General features: G+C 44.3%; 1 protein-coding gene across 1 annotated transcript in view; it reads right to left on the bottom strand.

The window, feature by feature from the left end:
- LOC309548144 (uncharacterized protein) overlaps window positions 1–14,723 on the bottom strand; it is a gene marked incomplete at its 5' end in the record, with an annotated part of 250,508 nt that overhangs the window by 141,035 nt on the left and 94,750 nt on the right. The window contains one exon of the mRNA XM_082248108.1: window positions 12,086–12,194. Within this exon, the coding sequence (XP_082104234.1) occupies window positions 12,086–12,194 (109 nt within the window). The remainder of the gene's footprint in view (window positions 1–12,085; window positions 12,195–14,723) is intronic.

Genomic DNA, 14,723 nt, shown 5'->3' with positions numbered 1-14,723 from the left:
TTTAGCCACAGTGTACGCCTGAGAACCACTGCTGAGACTGATGCTCGCGCCATTAATGGAGTGGCGTCTAACGCCGCATCACATACAAACTGTAACCCCTGTATCATTTGTTCCAACAAATCTGATACCGCCTGAGGGACTTCTTCTAAGTCCCGGCGTAACCACTTGGTCCATTCAGTTACAGCCTGCGAAACCAGACCAATAGCAATTATTGGCCTGAAAGCTGATCCAATCAAGGAAAACATGGTGCGAGACATAGCTTCTATCTTGCGATCCACTGGATCTTTAAAAGACGGAGCGTCTTCTAAAGGAATAACCGTGGCTTTATTCAATCTAGCAATTGGTGAATCCACCACAGGTGGTTCTGTCCATTTCTTAATAAGGGTTTCCTCAAACGGATAACGCCTGTCAATGCGTTTGGAAATATTAAAAGTGCGTTTTGGCAGACGCCATTCTTCATCGATTGGATTGCCAAAACATTTGGGCAATGGAAAAACCTTTGCCACTTTGATGCACTTTTTAGTCCCAAAAGGGATCTCAGTTTCAGCTATTTCTGATGGAATACCCTGTAACCTTAAAGTCTCTTGAACAGATACAATGAGTGCGTTTACCAACGCTTCCTCTCGGGCTATGGCAGATGCCGAAACATCCTCCTCACTGTCTGAAGAGACAGGACCCGAGACACCAATACCAGATGAAGTACCTGCAACTGCAGAAATAGGCTCAGAGTCTGAATCCGAGGTTTCAGATAATAAGGGGTTAGGCGGGGGTCGCTTTCTTGCGCCCTGTCCCTGACAAGCCACTTCCACCCGGGACACAAAAGTTTCCATAATGGCTGACAAAGATTCAATTGTCAATGGGGTGCTGGAGGATCCCGCAGACCCCTCGAGGGGATCCGGAGGAGATACATGAGTGGCAGGGTCCATGTTAATACAGGACACTTTTGCCAGCAATAAACAAAAAAACTTTTTTTTTTTTTTTTTAATTTTTTTTTTTTTTTTATGTGTCTCCCCCTAGCGCAATAGCGCCCCTCAGAGTACCTGCTTCTCGATCCCACAGAGAGAGAGAGGGACCCCCAAGGCTCACCAACCGATGCAGTGCAGTTTCCAACAAACTGCAGCCAGCGTCTGTCTTTACAGACTGGAAGGAGCTGTTTGCTTTTTCCCGGGCAGAAGGCGTGGCTCCGCCCCCTGTGTACGCCTTCCGACGTTCCCAGCCCTCCACGAGGAAGCTGGGCTCACAAAACATGGCCGCCCCCATAGAAGAGACATAAGACTCCAAAAACATGGCGGCCGACGTGACCTGAGGACATACATGCATTCGGTCTACGGCAAAATGGCGGCGGACCGCCGATATCGTCTTCCCAGCACATCCACCTGCACTCTGCTGAGAGGTGACATATGGATCTACAGAGATACACTGCACATAAGGTAGGATTATACCTCCTATGTTTGCTGTAATGTTACAGTCTGCTGGGTAGAGTGTTAGCTCTTGAACCAAGTCCACTTCCCACAAACACATGCTGTATTACAAGGGGGACTTGTAAGTGTCAGATATATACTGACCATATATGGAGGGGCCCATAATATATACTGCCTCATAAATGAGGAAAAAAGGGAACGTTTTACTCACCATACCGAACCGACAGGCACCCTCTCTTCATAATACCCTCTCCACCGAGGTGGGGGTTTGTGGACGCCTCGACTCTCTGGTCCTGGCGTCCAAGCGAGCTTTTAACTCGCGAAGTCAGTCCCTTTACTGGGACTCCGTCGCGGCCGACTCAGCGCACTGGTCTGCACGCGCTTTTAGGCAGAAACCGGGGTGACCACTGGATCTCACATCCAGCCCGTCGCCCGGCCCCGCATACTTACTTGAATATGTCGCGGCCGACCAAGCGCAATGCCTGGTCTGCACGCGCTTGAAGATCTCACAGGAAAAAAACACTGGAGAAAACTACCTAAAAAATGTCTTTTTCTTAAAGAAAAAAAGTCTTGCCAGGACCAAAAGATCCCAGCAAGGAACTTAGGTCCTTACTCCTGACTAGACAGAAAAAAACTGATTCCCTGTAGCAGAGAGAGGGAGGATATACCCTCAGGGACTGCCCCCTAGGGTGGAGCCAGAACGTTTTGTCATTCTGCCTAGTCCTACTCCTGCGGAGACAACATAACCCAGCTCTTGAGAATCAAGAAGACTACGTCTGTCAATGAGCGATAGAGAAAATCCTTTTCTAGGAGTTCATAATAGGACACAGGAGATGTAATTCAGGTACATGGGTTTTTCTGTTGCCCTTAGGAGATTGGACAATAGAAAACAAAGCTGTAACGACAGTCCAATATTACACAGAGCAGCCCCAATACTTTTCTTCTCAGGTCCAGGGCCGGATTGGCCTACCAGATAACGGGAAATTTCCCGGTAGGCCGGCAAGGCTGACTGCCCTGGGGCAGCTTTGAAGGCAGCAGCACTCAGGGCCCACCCGTTCCGTCCGCAAGTTCCGCACGTCCGTTCCCCTCCAAAGTTCCACCACTGTGTGATTGGGGGGAGGGGGGGTGGCCGTTGTTGTCTGCTCGCTGCAGAGGGGAGGCGGAGCAGAGTCACTCTAGACCGCCCCACCTATCCTCTGCGCCCATAGCTGCAGAGAGAAGCTGGAGGCAGAACCTAAAGCAGAAAGTCAGCTGACCAGCTGACAACCAATACAGTGAAGGGGGAGGAGCTCTGCTCTCTGCTAGGAGACCCCCATGTTAAAAGAAGAATACCTGAAAGCACGTGTGAAGAGGCAAAGGCACTGAGGCTGAGTGGGAATCAACTAACAAAATGAGTAAGTAATTAGCAGTGCAATTGATCCCATCCTCCACCACCACTGCCTCTTGCTGATCCCACTACCCCCCACAGATCTTATCCCTGATGGGGGGGTGGTGGGGTGGGATCAGTAAGAGGCAGCAGTGGTGGTGGGGGAGGATGGCAACCCCCCATCACCACTTATCCCCCCTCACCACTACAGCTGCCACTGATCCCACCCCCCTCACCACCACCGCTGCCACTGATTCCACTCCCCTCACCACCACTGCTGCCACTGATCCCAGCCCCCTCACCACCACCACCGCCACTGATCCAACCCCCCTCACCACCGCTGCCACTGATCCCACCCCCTTCACCTCACCACTACCACGGATCCCACCCCCCTCACCACCACCGCTGCCACTGATCCCACTCCCCTCACCATAACCACCGCTGCCACTGATCCAAGCCCCCTCACCACCACTGCTGCCACTGATCCCACCTCTCTCACCACCACCACCGCTGTCACTAATCCCACCCCCCTCACCACCACTACCGTTGCCACTGATCCCACCCCTATCACCACCACCACCACCGCTGGCACTGATCCTACCCCCCTATACAACCGCTGCCACTGATCCCATCCCCCTCACCACCAGCACCACCGCTGCCACCGATCCCACTCCCCTCACCATAACCACCGCTGCCACTGATCCAAGCCCCCTCACCACCACCGCTGCTACTGATTCCACCCCTCTCACCACCACCACCGCTGTCACTAATCCCACCCCCCTCACCACCACCACCGCTGCCACTGATTCCACCCCCATCACCACCACCACTGATCCTACCCCCCTATACAACCACTACCGCTGCCACTGATCCCACCCCCCTCACCACCACCACCGCTGCCACTGATCCAACCCCCCCTCACCACCACCACCCCTACCACTAATCCCACCCCCCTCACCACTGCTGTCACTGATCCCACCCCCTCACCACCACTGATCCCTACCCCTCCTGTACATGGCTGCACAGCCTCTGACATCTCCAGTACATGTCCGCACAGCCTATGACATCTACTATCCATTTCTGCACAGCTTCTGACATCTCCTGTACATGACTGCACAGCCTATGTCATCTCCTGTATCATGTCTGCACAGCCTCTGACATCTCCTGTACATGTCTGCACAGCATATGACACCTCCTGTACATGTCCTGCAACCTCTGACCATCTCCTGTACATGGCTGCACAGCCTCTGACATCTCCAGTACATGTCCGCACAGCCTATGACATCTACTATCCATTTCTGCACAGCTTCTGACATCTCCTGTACATGACTGCACAGCCTATGTCATCTCCTGTACATGTCCGCACAGCCTTTGACATCTCCTGTACCATGTCCGCACAGCCTCTGACATTTCCTGTACATGGCTGCACAGCCTCTGCCATCTCCTGTACATGTCTGCACAGCCTATGACATCACCTGTACATGTCTGCACAGCCTCTGACATCTCCTGTACATGACTGCACAGCCTATGTCATCTCCTGTATCATGTCTGCACAGCCTCTGACATCTCCTGTACATGTCTGCACAGCATATGACACCTCCTGTACATGTCCTGCAACCTCTGACCATCTCTTGTCTTTTATCATGTCTGCAGCACCACAAGACCAGTCTGAGTGGGGGTCAGTGATGTAAGGGGGAAGTGAGTACAATAATTTAAGGGAGCACTGATGTAAAAGATTTCCCTCTTATATCTGTAACCCCCCCCTTACCTTAGTGTATTCTTTCTGCGGAAGGTGGTCTCTGGTCACATTTCCAGAGTTCCTGGGGTTCCCCTTTACATCAGAGTCTGCAGGATTCCCCATTACAGTGCAAGGGGGAACTCTGTGGACCCTGATGTAAAGGCAAACTTTGATTATTTTTTATTCTGGTAATATATCACCATAGCAATAAGTGGACTATTCTTAATAATTTCTCCACTTTTAACTGGAATTTACTCTTATGTATGTATGTATATATATATAAAGCCCTATGTGATTTCATTTCTGTCTTATCTACATACTGCATAATACACTTTTCACATGTGCTTTAAAATGCATGGTTTTGCCTTTTATGAAGAAGAAAAAAATGACGTTATGCTGTTGGGCTGGTATAATAATGCTATGGGGCTGGTATGAAATTATTTCCAGGGCTGAATTTTATTCCCAGTTCGGCCCTGCTCAGGTCTCCCGCCAGCGGGCTCCAGTGTCCCCGATAGCAAACTCGCTCCCAAGCCCTCACCCTTTGCATCCATAAGATGCATATAGCTGCGTCTCGGCCCCACCCCACTCTCTCTTCATTGGCCCACTGGCTGTGATTGACAGCAGTGGGAGCAAATTGCTCCCTCTGCTGTGTCTCTGCCAATGATGAGAGAGACCCGGGACAGCTGAGGCTCCCGTGCACAGCAAGTCAAAAATGCAATTTACTACCCATACATTAAAGGACACAGGAGAAGTAATTCAGGTTAGGTTAATTGGAAAATTCAAAAGCAGTCTGAGGTGTTAGCATTTTTAGCAAATGAGAAGATCCAACAGGTTCAACAGGACTCAAAGCACTGCGTAAACTGTTGGCGCTAAATAAATCCTTTATAATAATATTAATCAAATCAGAGCCACCTGCAGAACCTTGCAACTGAAGCTAGCATCAGCTGAGGGTTAAATGTCTTCATGAATAAATTTACAGAAGACTGGATGGCAAAATCTGCCACAAGCCTGACTAGGTCTGAGTACAATGTTTGCCTGGACCAGTTCTATACAAATCACTGAAATGCACTCCATCTCAATCCTGAAGAACAGGTAGGAAAGGAGTTTCAGAGGAGGAAATGCATAGATCAGGTTGAAGTTATCCCTCTGAGTTACCAGAGCATATACTGTGAAGACTAGAGGATCCCTGAACCTGTAATCAAATCTTCTTCGTTTGTTGGCAAACCTGAAGGTCAAAAAGTCCACGTCTGGTGTCCCCTGCCTGCACAGGTCTCAAAACACCTTGAGTCGAAGAGACCATTCTCTGAAGTCCAAATGTTGGCAACTGAGGAAGTGTCAGGAACCATGAATCAGACTGAGACAGAAAATGCAGTAAAATCACACTTTTAATGTAATGGTAAAAAATGGTACAGAAGAGTAAACGTAGTCAAAACATAAGCCAGGGGTCGAAAGCCAAAACAGAAAGTCAGACGAGCCAGTGATGAGGAAACCAGAAATCAGTGTAGTCGGGCAAAGTCTTTCACAGGAACACAGCAGAGAAACTCCAGGAACATGAGATCGGAGGTTATAAGATGACAGCCAGACCCTCTCCCCAACCTGGTAGGAAGGCGCTGGTAGGCGTCGGTGGTCATCAAGAAGTCTGTACCTATCACTGGCACCTCGCAAGAACTCTTGGACCTGGCCCCAAGTGGAACTGAGATCACGGAGATGCTCCTCTAACACAGGAATTCTTTGAAGAACAAATGTGTCAGGCAACATGAATGGCTGGAAACCATAATTCACCATAAACAGGTCTGACCAGTTGTTATGGTGGTCAGAAATATAGCAATGTAGGAACTTGGTTGGCCTGTTCTGTGGCCCCATTGGACTGTAGGTGATACGCCGAGGAGAAGGAAAGCTGAGTTCCCAACTGTGCACAAAAGGCTTGCTAAAACCTGGACACAAATTGACTACCCCTGCCTGAGATGATAACCTTGGGTAGCACATGTAACTGAAAGATTTCCTGAGCGAAAATGGATGCCAGTTCTTTGGATGTAGGCAACTTCTTAAGAGGAATACAATGAGACATCTTCAAGAACCGGTCGGCCACCATAAGAATAACTGTGTTGCCCTGGGAGTTAGGTAACTCCACAATAAAATTCACAGACAAGTGGGTCCAAGGCCTCTTTGCGTTGGGTATGTAGGATGCCCACTGGAAGGTGTCGTGGTGTCTTACTCTGAGCACACATGGAACAAGCAGCTACAAAGGCGATTACATCAGCATGGAGACTAGGCCAACAGAATTGTTGAGAAATAGACAAGATGAGCTGATTCTTCCCAGGGTGACCAGCTGCCTTGGGAGAATGGTATGTCTGGAGCAAAGCAGTGCAGAGAATCTCAGGGACAAAGCAACGGTCACAAGGTTTTTCAGGAGAATGGATCCAAGCAGCAAGAATTCTGTAACCTAAAGGTGAAGTGAGACTAGTGCGAATAGTGGCTAGAATGTGATCTGGAGGTATCACAGGAGTAGGAACCAACTCCATCTTGTGGGAGGAGGAAAAATGTCATGACAATGCATTAGCCCTTACATTCTTAGTACCGGGTAAGAATGAAACTGTGTAATTGAAGCTTGACAGAAAAAGAGCCCATCGTGCCCTTCTGGGAGATAAGTGTTTAGCCTCTGACAAGAATGTTAGATTCTTATGGTCAGTCAATAGTGTTACCCTCGAGGAGATGCTTAAATTCTTTAAGAGCTAAAATGATAGCTAGCAATTCTCTGTCCCCAATCTTGTAATTACCTTCTGCAGGAGACAATTTCTTAGAAAAGTAGCCACAGGGATGCATAGCTCTCTTAGATGTAGGACGTTGAGACAGAAGGGCACCTACTCCAGTCTCAGACGCATAAACCTCACAAAAGAAGGGTAACATAGGATCAGCATGTGCCAGCACAAGAGCTGAAACAAAGGCAGCCTTGAAAGACTCGAAGGCTTTAAAGGAATTCAGAGACCCTTTCTGTTACATTTCTGATAATAATTGCCAAAGCCAAGAAAACGTAGCGGACGTAGACCCACGAGTCGAGGCCACTGTAGAACTGCAGATAGCTTCTCTGGGTCCATCGAAAAACTGTAGAAATGACATAAACCAGAAATGTAACCTGTTCGTGATGGAACTCGCACTTCTTCAACTTACAATACAGGTTATTATCTCTCAACCTCTGTAGCCGGTGGGAGACATCTGTGTGGTGGCTCTCTAGGGATTTTGAAAATATGAGAATATCGTCGAGATAAACCACCACACATTGTTGCAACATATCTCGGAGGACATCTTTGATAAATTCCTGAAAAACTGAAGGAGCGCTGCAGAGACCAAACGGCATTATGAGGTATTAGTAATGTCCAGTCCTGGTATTAAACGCAGTTTTCCATCCGTCATCCTCCTTGACCCTTATGAGATTGTATGACCCTCTCAAATCGAACTTAGTGAAAACCGTAACTCCCTTGAGGTGGTTAAATAATGCTGGGGAAGTGGGGGGGGAACCAGACATACCTCTTACAGAGGTAATATTTGAGGCAGGTGCCTGCAAAGAGATTGGAGCAGCAGCAAGGTCGGCCTGCAACACTGGTTGTACCGGAACAGCCACAGTGGGAGGATCTAGGTGAGCAGTACGAATCAAGAGTGTCTGTGATGCTATGGCAAACTGATCCATGAAGTGGTCCTGCTCATCCAATCTGGAAAAAAAATTACTACTTAGTGGATTGCCTGCATCTTCTGAATTCATGTCCCTTGCCTACTGTCAGGAACCACAAATCAGACTGAGACAGAAAATGCAGTAAAATCACACCTTTAATGTAATGGTACAGAACAGTAAACATAGTCAAAACATAAGCCAAAACAGGAAGTCAGATGAGCCAGTGATCAGGAAGCCAGAAATCAGCGTAGTCGGAGGAACAGGATCAGGAACAGAAAGGAACATCAGCCAGGCAAAGTCTTTTACAGGAACACAGCTGAGAAACTCCAGATATGTTGACAAGGCGAGAGCTTGAAAGGAATGAAGAAGGCAGCCTAAATAGCCAGAAGGGGCTGGCTGTAGGCAAGAATGACGAGCAGATGATGATAACCAGGTGAGCTATAGGGCCAGAGAGGCCCCCAGATACAGGAAAGCAATGACTAACATTGTAGATTGGAACTCTGTGTCTACCGCCTGGAAACATGACAAGCAATTCCTAGGATGTCCCAGTCACCAGTCCCTCACTCAACCAAGTTGAAAAAATTAATTGTAAGTAAAAGCAAAAAATGTTTGCCTGACTAATGAATCTAAAAAGATTTTATATCAGCATGCAGAGCTGTATGCTGATGTGATTTTTAGTAGAAGCGGGAAAAAGTCTACTTTAACACTGATAATTCTGAATGAATCCTTTATATATTTCTAGAAAACATGCATAAAATTCTAAGAGAACCCAGGTAAGCAACCTTGGCGATAGCAGCTGCAGATTGCTTCAGGTCCAGACACGTGTAGACTGCTCCAGTAAGGACCAGAGAGACCCATTAAGCTTAGGAGTAATGATGGCAGAATGAACCTCCTCTTATACCAACTCATCCAGAAGGATAGGGTACACTCCTTGTCATCCTCAGCTATATGAGGAGATGCAGCTGTATCTGTGAGAAAATCAGAAACAGACTCTGGAGTCTACACCTTGTTTGTTTGTTTATCTGTATGATTCATCTATTCATCAAGGGGCTTTCTTCTTCTTATGCGAGCATCTAGGCCACCTGCCCACGATTGCTCCCCACAACGAAGAGGAACCCCCTACAGACTACCATACAGGTTGTATCAGCAAAAACGCCACCCAGTGGCTATTTGTGGACTTTACACCCTAAACGTCCTTTCATATTTAATCACATTCTGTGTGGCACGTTCAATTCATTTATTTTATTTACTCATCATCAACTTGGTTCACACACTTGTGGTAGTGGGTTGATTACACTCACGTTATTTTGTTTATCTTTCACTGTTTGGTATTTATTTGATTTCATGTGAATAAACACCTTGTCATTTTTTATTTTCACTTATATTATTTTGGCATAATTCCACCACTAGTTGGGTCATCACACCCCACATTCCCATTCATGCCATTTGGGGCAATTTTTTTTAGAATTTCTAAAGGTAGCGCCAACACCAATCTTCACAATTTATTTATCACTCTTCACCTTCACCTAAGGTTTGATTGGGGCAGCTTACACCTTTTCACCCTCCCCCCATATATCACAGTCCGTAGCGCTGGTCACTCTTCTTTATCATGTTTGTCAGTGTCTGGTTTCCTGAAGGCAGCAGAATAACCCAATCTTCCTGAATTATTTCTCCTGTGCATGGTATTCTATGATTCCACCTAAATTTATATTTTGTGACAAGCCTTAGGGATCGTTTTAGAGCAGTGGTTCTTAACCTTGTTGGAGGTACTGAACCCCACCAGTTTCATATGCGCATTCACCGAACCCTTCTTAATTGGAAAAATAAAATATGATTTTTTCAAATTCAAAACATAGGTATATATTTATACATAGGTACACAAAATGAACAAAACCATTAAAGAACAAAACCATTAAGAACATAGAACAAAACCATTAAAACATGATTTTCACACAAAAACATAATAAAGAATATTTACTGCAAATCAGTGTGACTTCTGCTGTTGTCTTTCAGAGACCAGTTCAGAAGTGACCTCCGCCGAACCTGCGAGACTGACTCACCGAACCCCTGGGGTTCGATCGAATTCAGGTTAAGAACCACTGTTTTAGAGGTTTATGATTTTTTTTTTTTTCACTGAAATTACAACTTCATCCTGCAATTTCTAATAATGATAACTGTATTTTAATCATCAGAATTTAGCCAATATTTAGTTCTATATATTTATGGCTCCGCTTTTCATGATTAACATATTTAATGGCATTTTTAAGAATTCCTTTGTCAGAAAATAATCAAAATTTTTAGCAAAAAAATCTGCTGGGCAAAAATGACTGGCATATTCTGTCCAAGGTATAAGGACCGTGACCATGTGGACTTTCCCCTTTGCCACGCTCATACCAGCCTTCCTACCCTTTATCCTTGGGAGTAATTTAAGAGGGGTCCTAATTAAAATGGCAAAGGACTCTTTGGTACCCCTTATGCACATTCCCTAGAACAATTGCCTTTGCGCATCATTAGTTTCATACATTTCCACTCCGTTAACCCTTTTGCCTACAAATTGTCTTTATTGTGAAGTCTTCTTGCTTCCAATGTGTAAAGCTGGCCCCTATACCTTTTCCAGATAGTATAGCTCCCACAAAGCACAGCCTGTAATGTCATCACAGGCTGTGCTTTTTGAACAGAAAACCAGAGCTAGTGGGAGGAGAAAAAAACAGGTGAAAATGTTTCCGTTACATTAGCCTCCGTGATGTTGATGATTGCCCAGATGTACACTGGAACCTATGCTATCCAGGTGGGTATAAGGAGTCAGCTTTACATGTTTAAAGCAGAAATACAGTACCTCACAATAAAGACGATTTGCAGTTAAAAGACTAATATGGAGTAAAAGTGTATGAAAAGGATGATGCCCAGAGATGGGCTTTAAGAAAAAAAAAATCAGTATATAGGCTACTCAGTTTTCAATACGTTGAATCCCAGGGAACTCTATAAATGTGTCTAAAAATAAAAGTAAATGTTTAAAGAGGAACTAAACTCTTCTAACTATTAGGCCCCTTTCACACAGGCAGACCGTTCAGATCTGCCTGTCTGTTTTTTTGGCGGATCTGAACGGTCCCCCCATGCATCTCTATGGGGCATCGGATGTCAGTGGAGACATGTCCGCTGACACCCGATCCGATCCGTCAAATCTGGACGGATGGAAACCCTATTTTCCATCCGTCCAGCGGACTGGAGCGATCCGATTCCCCCATAGAGATGTATGGGGCTCTGACAACTGTGTCTCCGCACACAGTGCGGAGAACAGCTGTCATTCTCCTGCTCAGCGGGGGATCGGCGAATCGATCCCCTGCTGAGAAAAGCGGAGTCCGTTTGACGGACTATATGTGCGAAAGAGCCCTTAAAGCCAAGGAAGCTGCCATCTTAGCCTCTGTTTAATTTGCAGTTGCCATTGTGCTGTACATATGATCAGTTATGACACCAGCCATTTGATGGCTTTACAGTTCAGTTAGGAGTACAAGCAACTGTGACAGCTGTCATTCATAACATGCCTAAATGATTATTTTTGGGAAACAGTTAAATTGATGGGTTTAGCTTTGCTTTAAAAATAAAAAAAACAAAAATGTTTCCCTCTTGCATTTGCCCATAAACAGGAAAGGTGTCCAAACATTAGATTTCCAGATCAGCAGAAAGGCATCAAATTGCTCAAGCACAAAGTGGTGCACTCTTGGCAAAGTCAGCTGAAACAAAATTGTCCAACAATGCTAAAGCTATCCTAAGTGTTCTCTATTGACATGCTCCATTTTGCCTCCTAGAATTATTATAAGTTTGTAACAGAACTCCCTTGTACAGTTAAAGTTATATAAGTTAGAATAAGTGATAAACTGCATGTGCACATACACTTGCCTTTCAAAGCGTTCTGTAGATAGCTGATTTCTGGTTATTTCCAGCTCAGCTTCTTGTTGAGCTACCTTGTTTTTCAGTTGTCCTGCTTCCCGGTTATTAGTTGTTCTGAAAAAAATGTCATCATTGTCATTTTAAGGAAAATAGGTACACCTAATTTAAGACCATTTATTAAAAAGCAATAGGCTGCTTTATCTTGCAATATTCAGTATTAGGGTATACATGTTACATCTTATTTTATAGCATCTGGATGTTCTGTCTGACAGTCCATAAATTTCCAAGATAGAGAAACAAAGCCTGCCATCTGAAAGATGCCCATTCATATAACACGCGCAGCTAAAGTGCATTGCCATAGTAGTCTGTGTTAATATGTCTGTATTATTTACTTCTGAATATAGCAGAATTTGTTCAGATCCCTTCACTTCACTGCTGCTTAAGTCATGTAAAAGGCCATTGTGGCAGATATCACTTCCTCTGCTAAACGTAGTGATAAAGGTTTTTACAAAGGAAAATTGCTTTATTGAGTGCCAGCAAGACATATTGCTGGCAACACTGCAGTAAAGCGGGGGGTGTGATTGCACTGGAAAATGCGCACATTTATGACATCATAATTGGTAGAAGTGTGGCTTAAAATATTGCTTTTTACAGCTGGCAATATCCTTTCAAAGTGATCAAGTGGCTATACAGCTACTTGATCATGTTCGCAGGGCTCGTAAGGGCCCCCTGCATGCTCCCGTTCCACCATGGAGCCCAGGACCGCTGTAAGTGAGCGTGCCAGCTGAACAAGCCTTTTCCCCATCTCCTCTGTGATGAATGAAGCCAGAAACGACAAGGATTTAGTCACTTCTGGTTTCAGTGCTGCATTTTCCTGGCTACAAAGTATTAACTTAAGGGGGCTGAATAATTTTGCACGCCCAATTTTTCAGTTTTTTATTTGTTAAAAAAGTTTGAAATATCCAATAAATTTCGTTCCACTTCATGATTGTTTCCCACTTGTTGTTGATTCCTAGAATAGGCAGGGAAGCAGCTAATCATACAGATCTCTAAATGAGGGAAAAAAAATAAAAAATATGAATTTATTAAACAATTCAATTAATTTATTTAATTTTAATATGAAAGAGAGTTTAAAAAGTAAAAGCACCCCCATCACCCTATGGTGACACGCAAATGCAAACGTGCCAAATTGCCAAAAACATCAGAGTGACAGCAGTAATTCTAGCTCCAGAGCTCACATTTAACTCTAAACTGATATCCTGTAAAGGCTTTTAAAGCCTATGGATAATTTTAGGTACCGTAATTTGTTGCCATTTCACAGGCTTTCGCCATTTTAAACCTTGACATGTTTAGTATCTGATTACTTGACGCAAAATCATCTTTTATGTTTTACCAAAATAATTTAGTATTATGTTATGTTTTTGTGCACTAAAAATATAAGTGTATTTTTTCCTGAAAATATGTGCTACGTAAATATTATGCCATGTGACAAATTGCATCAACCACCATTTTATTCTCCAGGGCTACTGCTTTCAGAATATATACAGTGTAATGTCTGGGGGTTTTAAGTCATTTTCTAGTTTAAAAAAAAAAAATGCAGATTTTAACATGTATATTAAAAATGTCAAAATTTCCCCTGGACGGCAAGCGGTTCAAGAGAATCTCAAATTTAGATTTTTTTCAGAAAATAGTTAATAGAGGGGAAATCTTGCAACAGGTACACTAGTTCTGGTGACCCTGATGACAGCCAAGTATTCCCTCACTTTGGAAGGATTTCCTCTCACTTTCTGTTCTGGCTATGAGCAGGACGTAAATGGAAATATTCCCAATGGGACACAGCAAAAGAGTTATTTCTATCCCTTACAAAAAAAAAAAATGTTTTGTTCTTAGTTCTACTTTAGCTATCTCTGCTATATCCCTGTATAAAAAGATGTGCTTAAAGCAAAATCAGTAAATAACTGATTGCTTAAGCTTTATTAACTGATCGTAAAGTTTTTTTTTTTTTTAATGTGTAAGTTTATTTATTAAAAGGTTTTAGAAGCTTCAGCAGTACTTGAATCTTCTTGAAAGCCTGCTGCAGCCCCTGACAGCTTGTGTAAAGTGACAGCCAGAGCTCCCATTAAGATATACAGTATGTTTAATATCTCCAGATTAAAGCTGACAGTAGTTTTAAAGCTGGGTTGTCCAACCTGGTGCCTACGAGCCGCATATGGCCCAAAACAGCTATGAATGCGTCCCTACACAAAATCATAAACTTCTCGAAAAAGTATATTTTTTTTTGTAAAAATGTGTTTACACTTAGTAAACATAGGCTAGCAAAGAACATTTTGACAGTGTCTCTTTACTGGACTTTTATATGTTTTATCTTCCCAAAGAAAATATCCCACTCTGCACAATCATGCCTTTTTCATGTCATCAGTTTTCCTTAGCACCTATATTTGTGAGCAACCATTTTTAAGGATGAAGCACACAAAGGGAAAATTTAGGATCAAAATATCTGAGGAGCACCTTGAGAATTCATTGAGAATTGCTACTACATTCATCGAACCAAATATTAATGCGTTCGTTTATCAAAAACAGTGTCAAGTATCTCACTAGTTTATGTTGCCCTCTTTTACTTTTATAATAAAAAATATTTTGAAA

This window comes from Pelophylax lessonae, assembly GCF_965119305.1.
Source record: "Pelophylax lessonae genome assembly, chromosome: 2".
Taxonomy (NCBI): Eukaryota; Metazoa; Chordata; class Amphibia; order Anura; family Ranidae; genus Pelophylax; species Pelophylax lessonae.
Note: the sequence above shows the minus strand (reverse complement) of the source record. Positions and strands in the feature narration are given on the sequence as shown.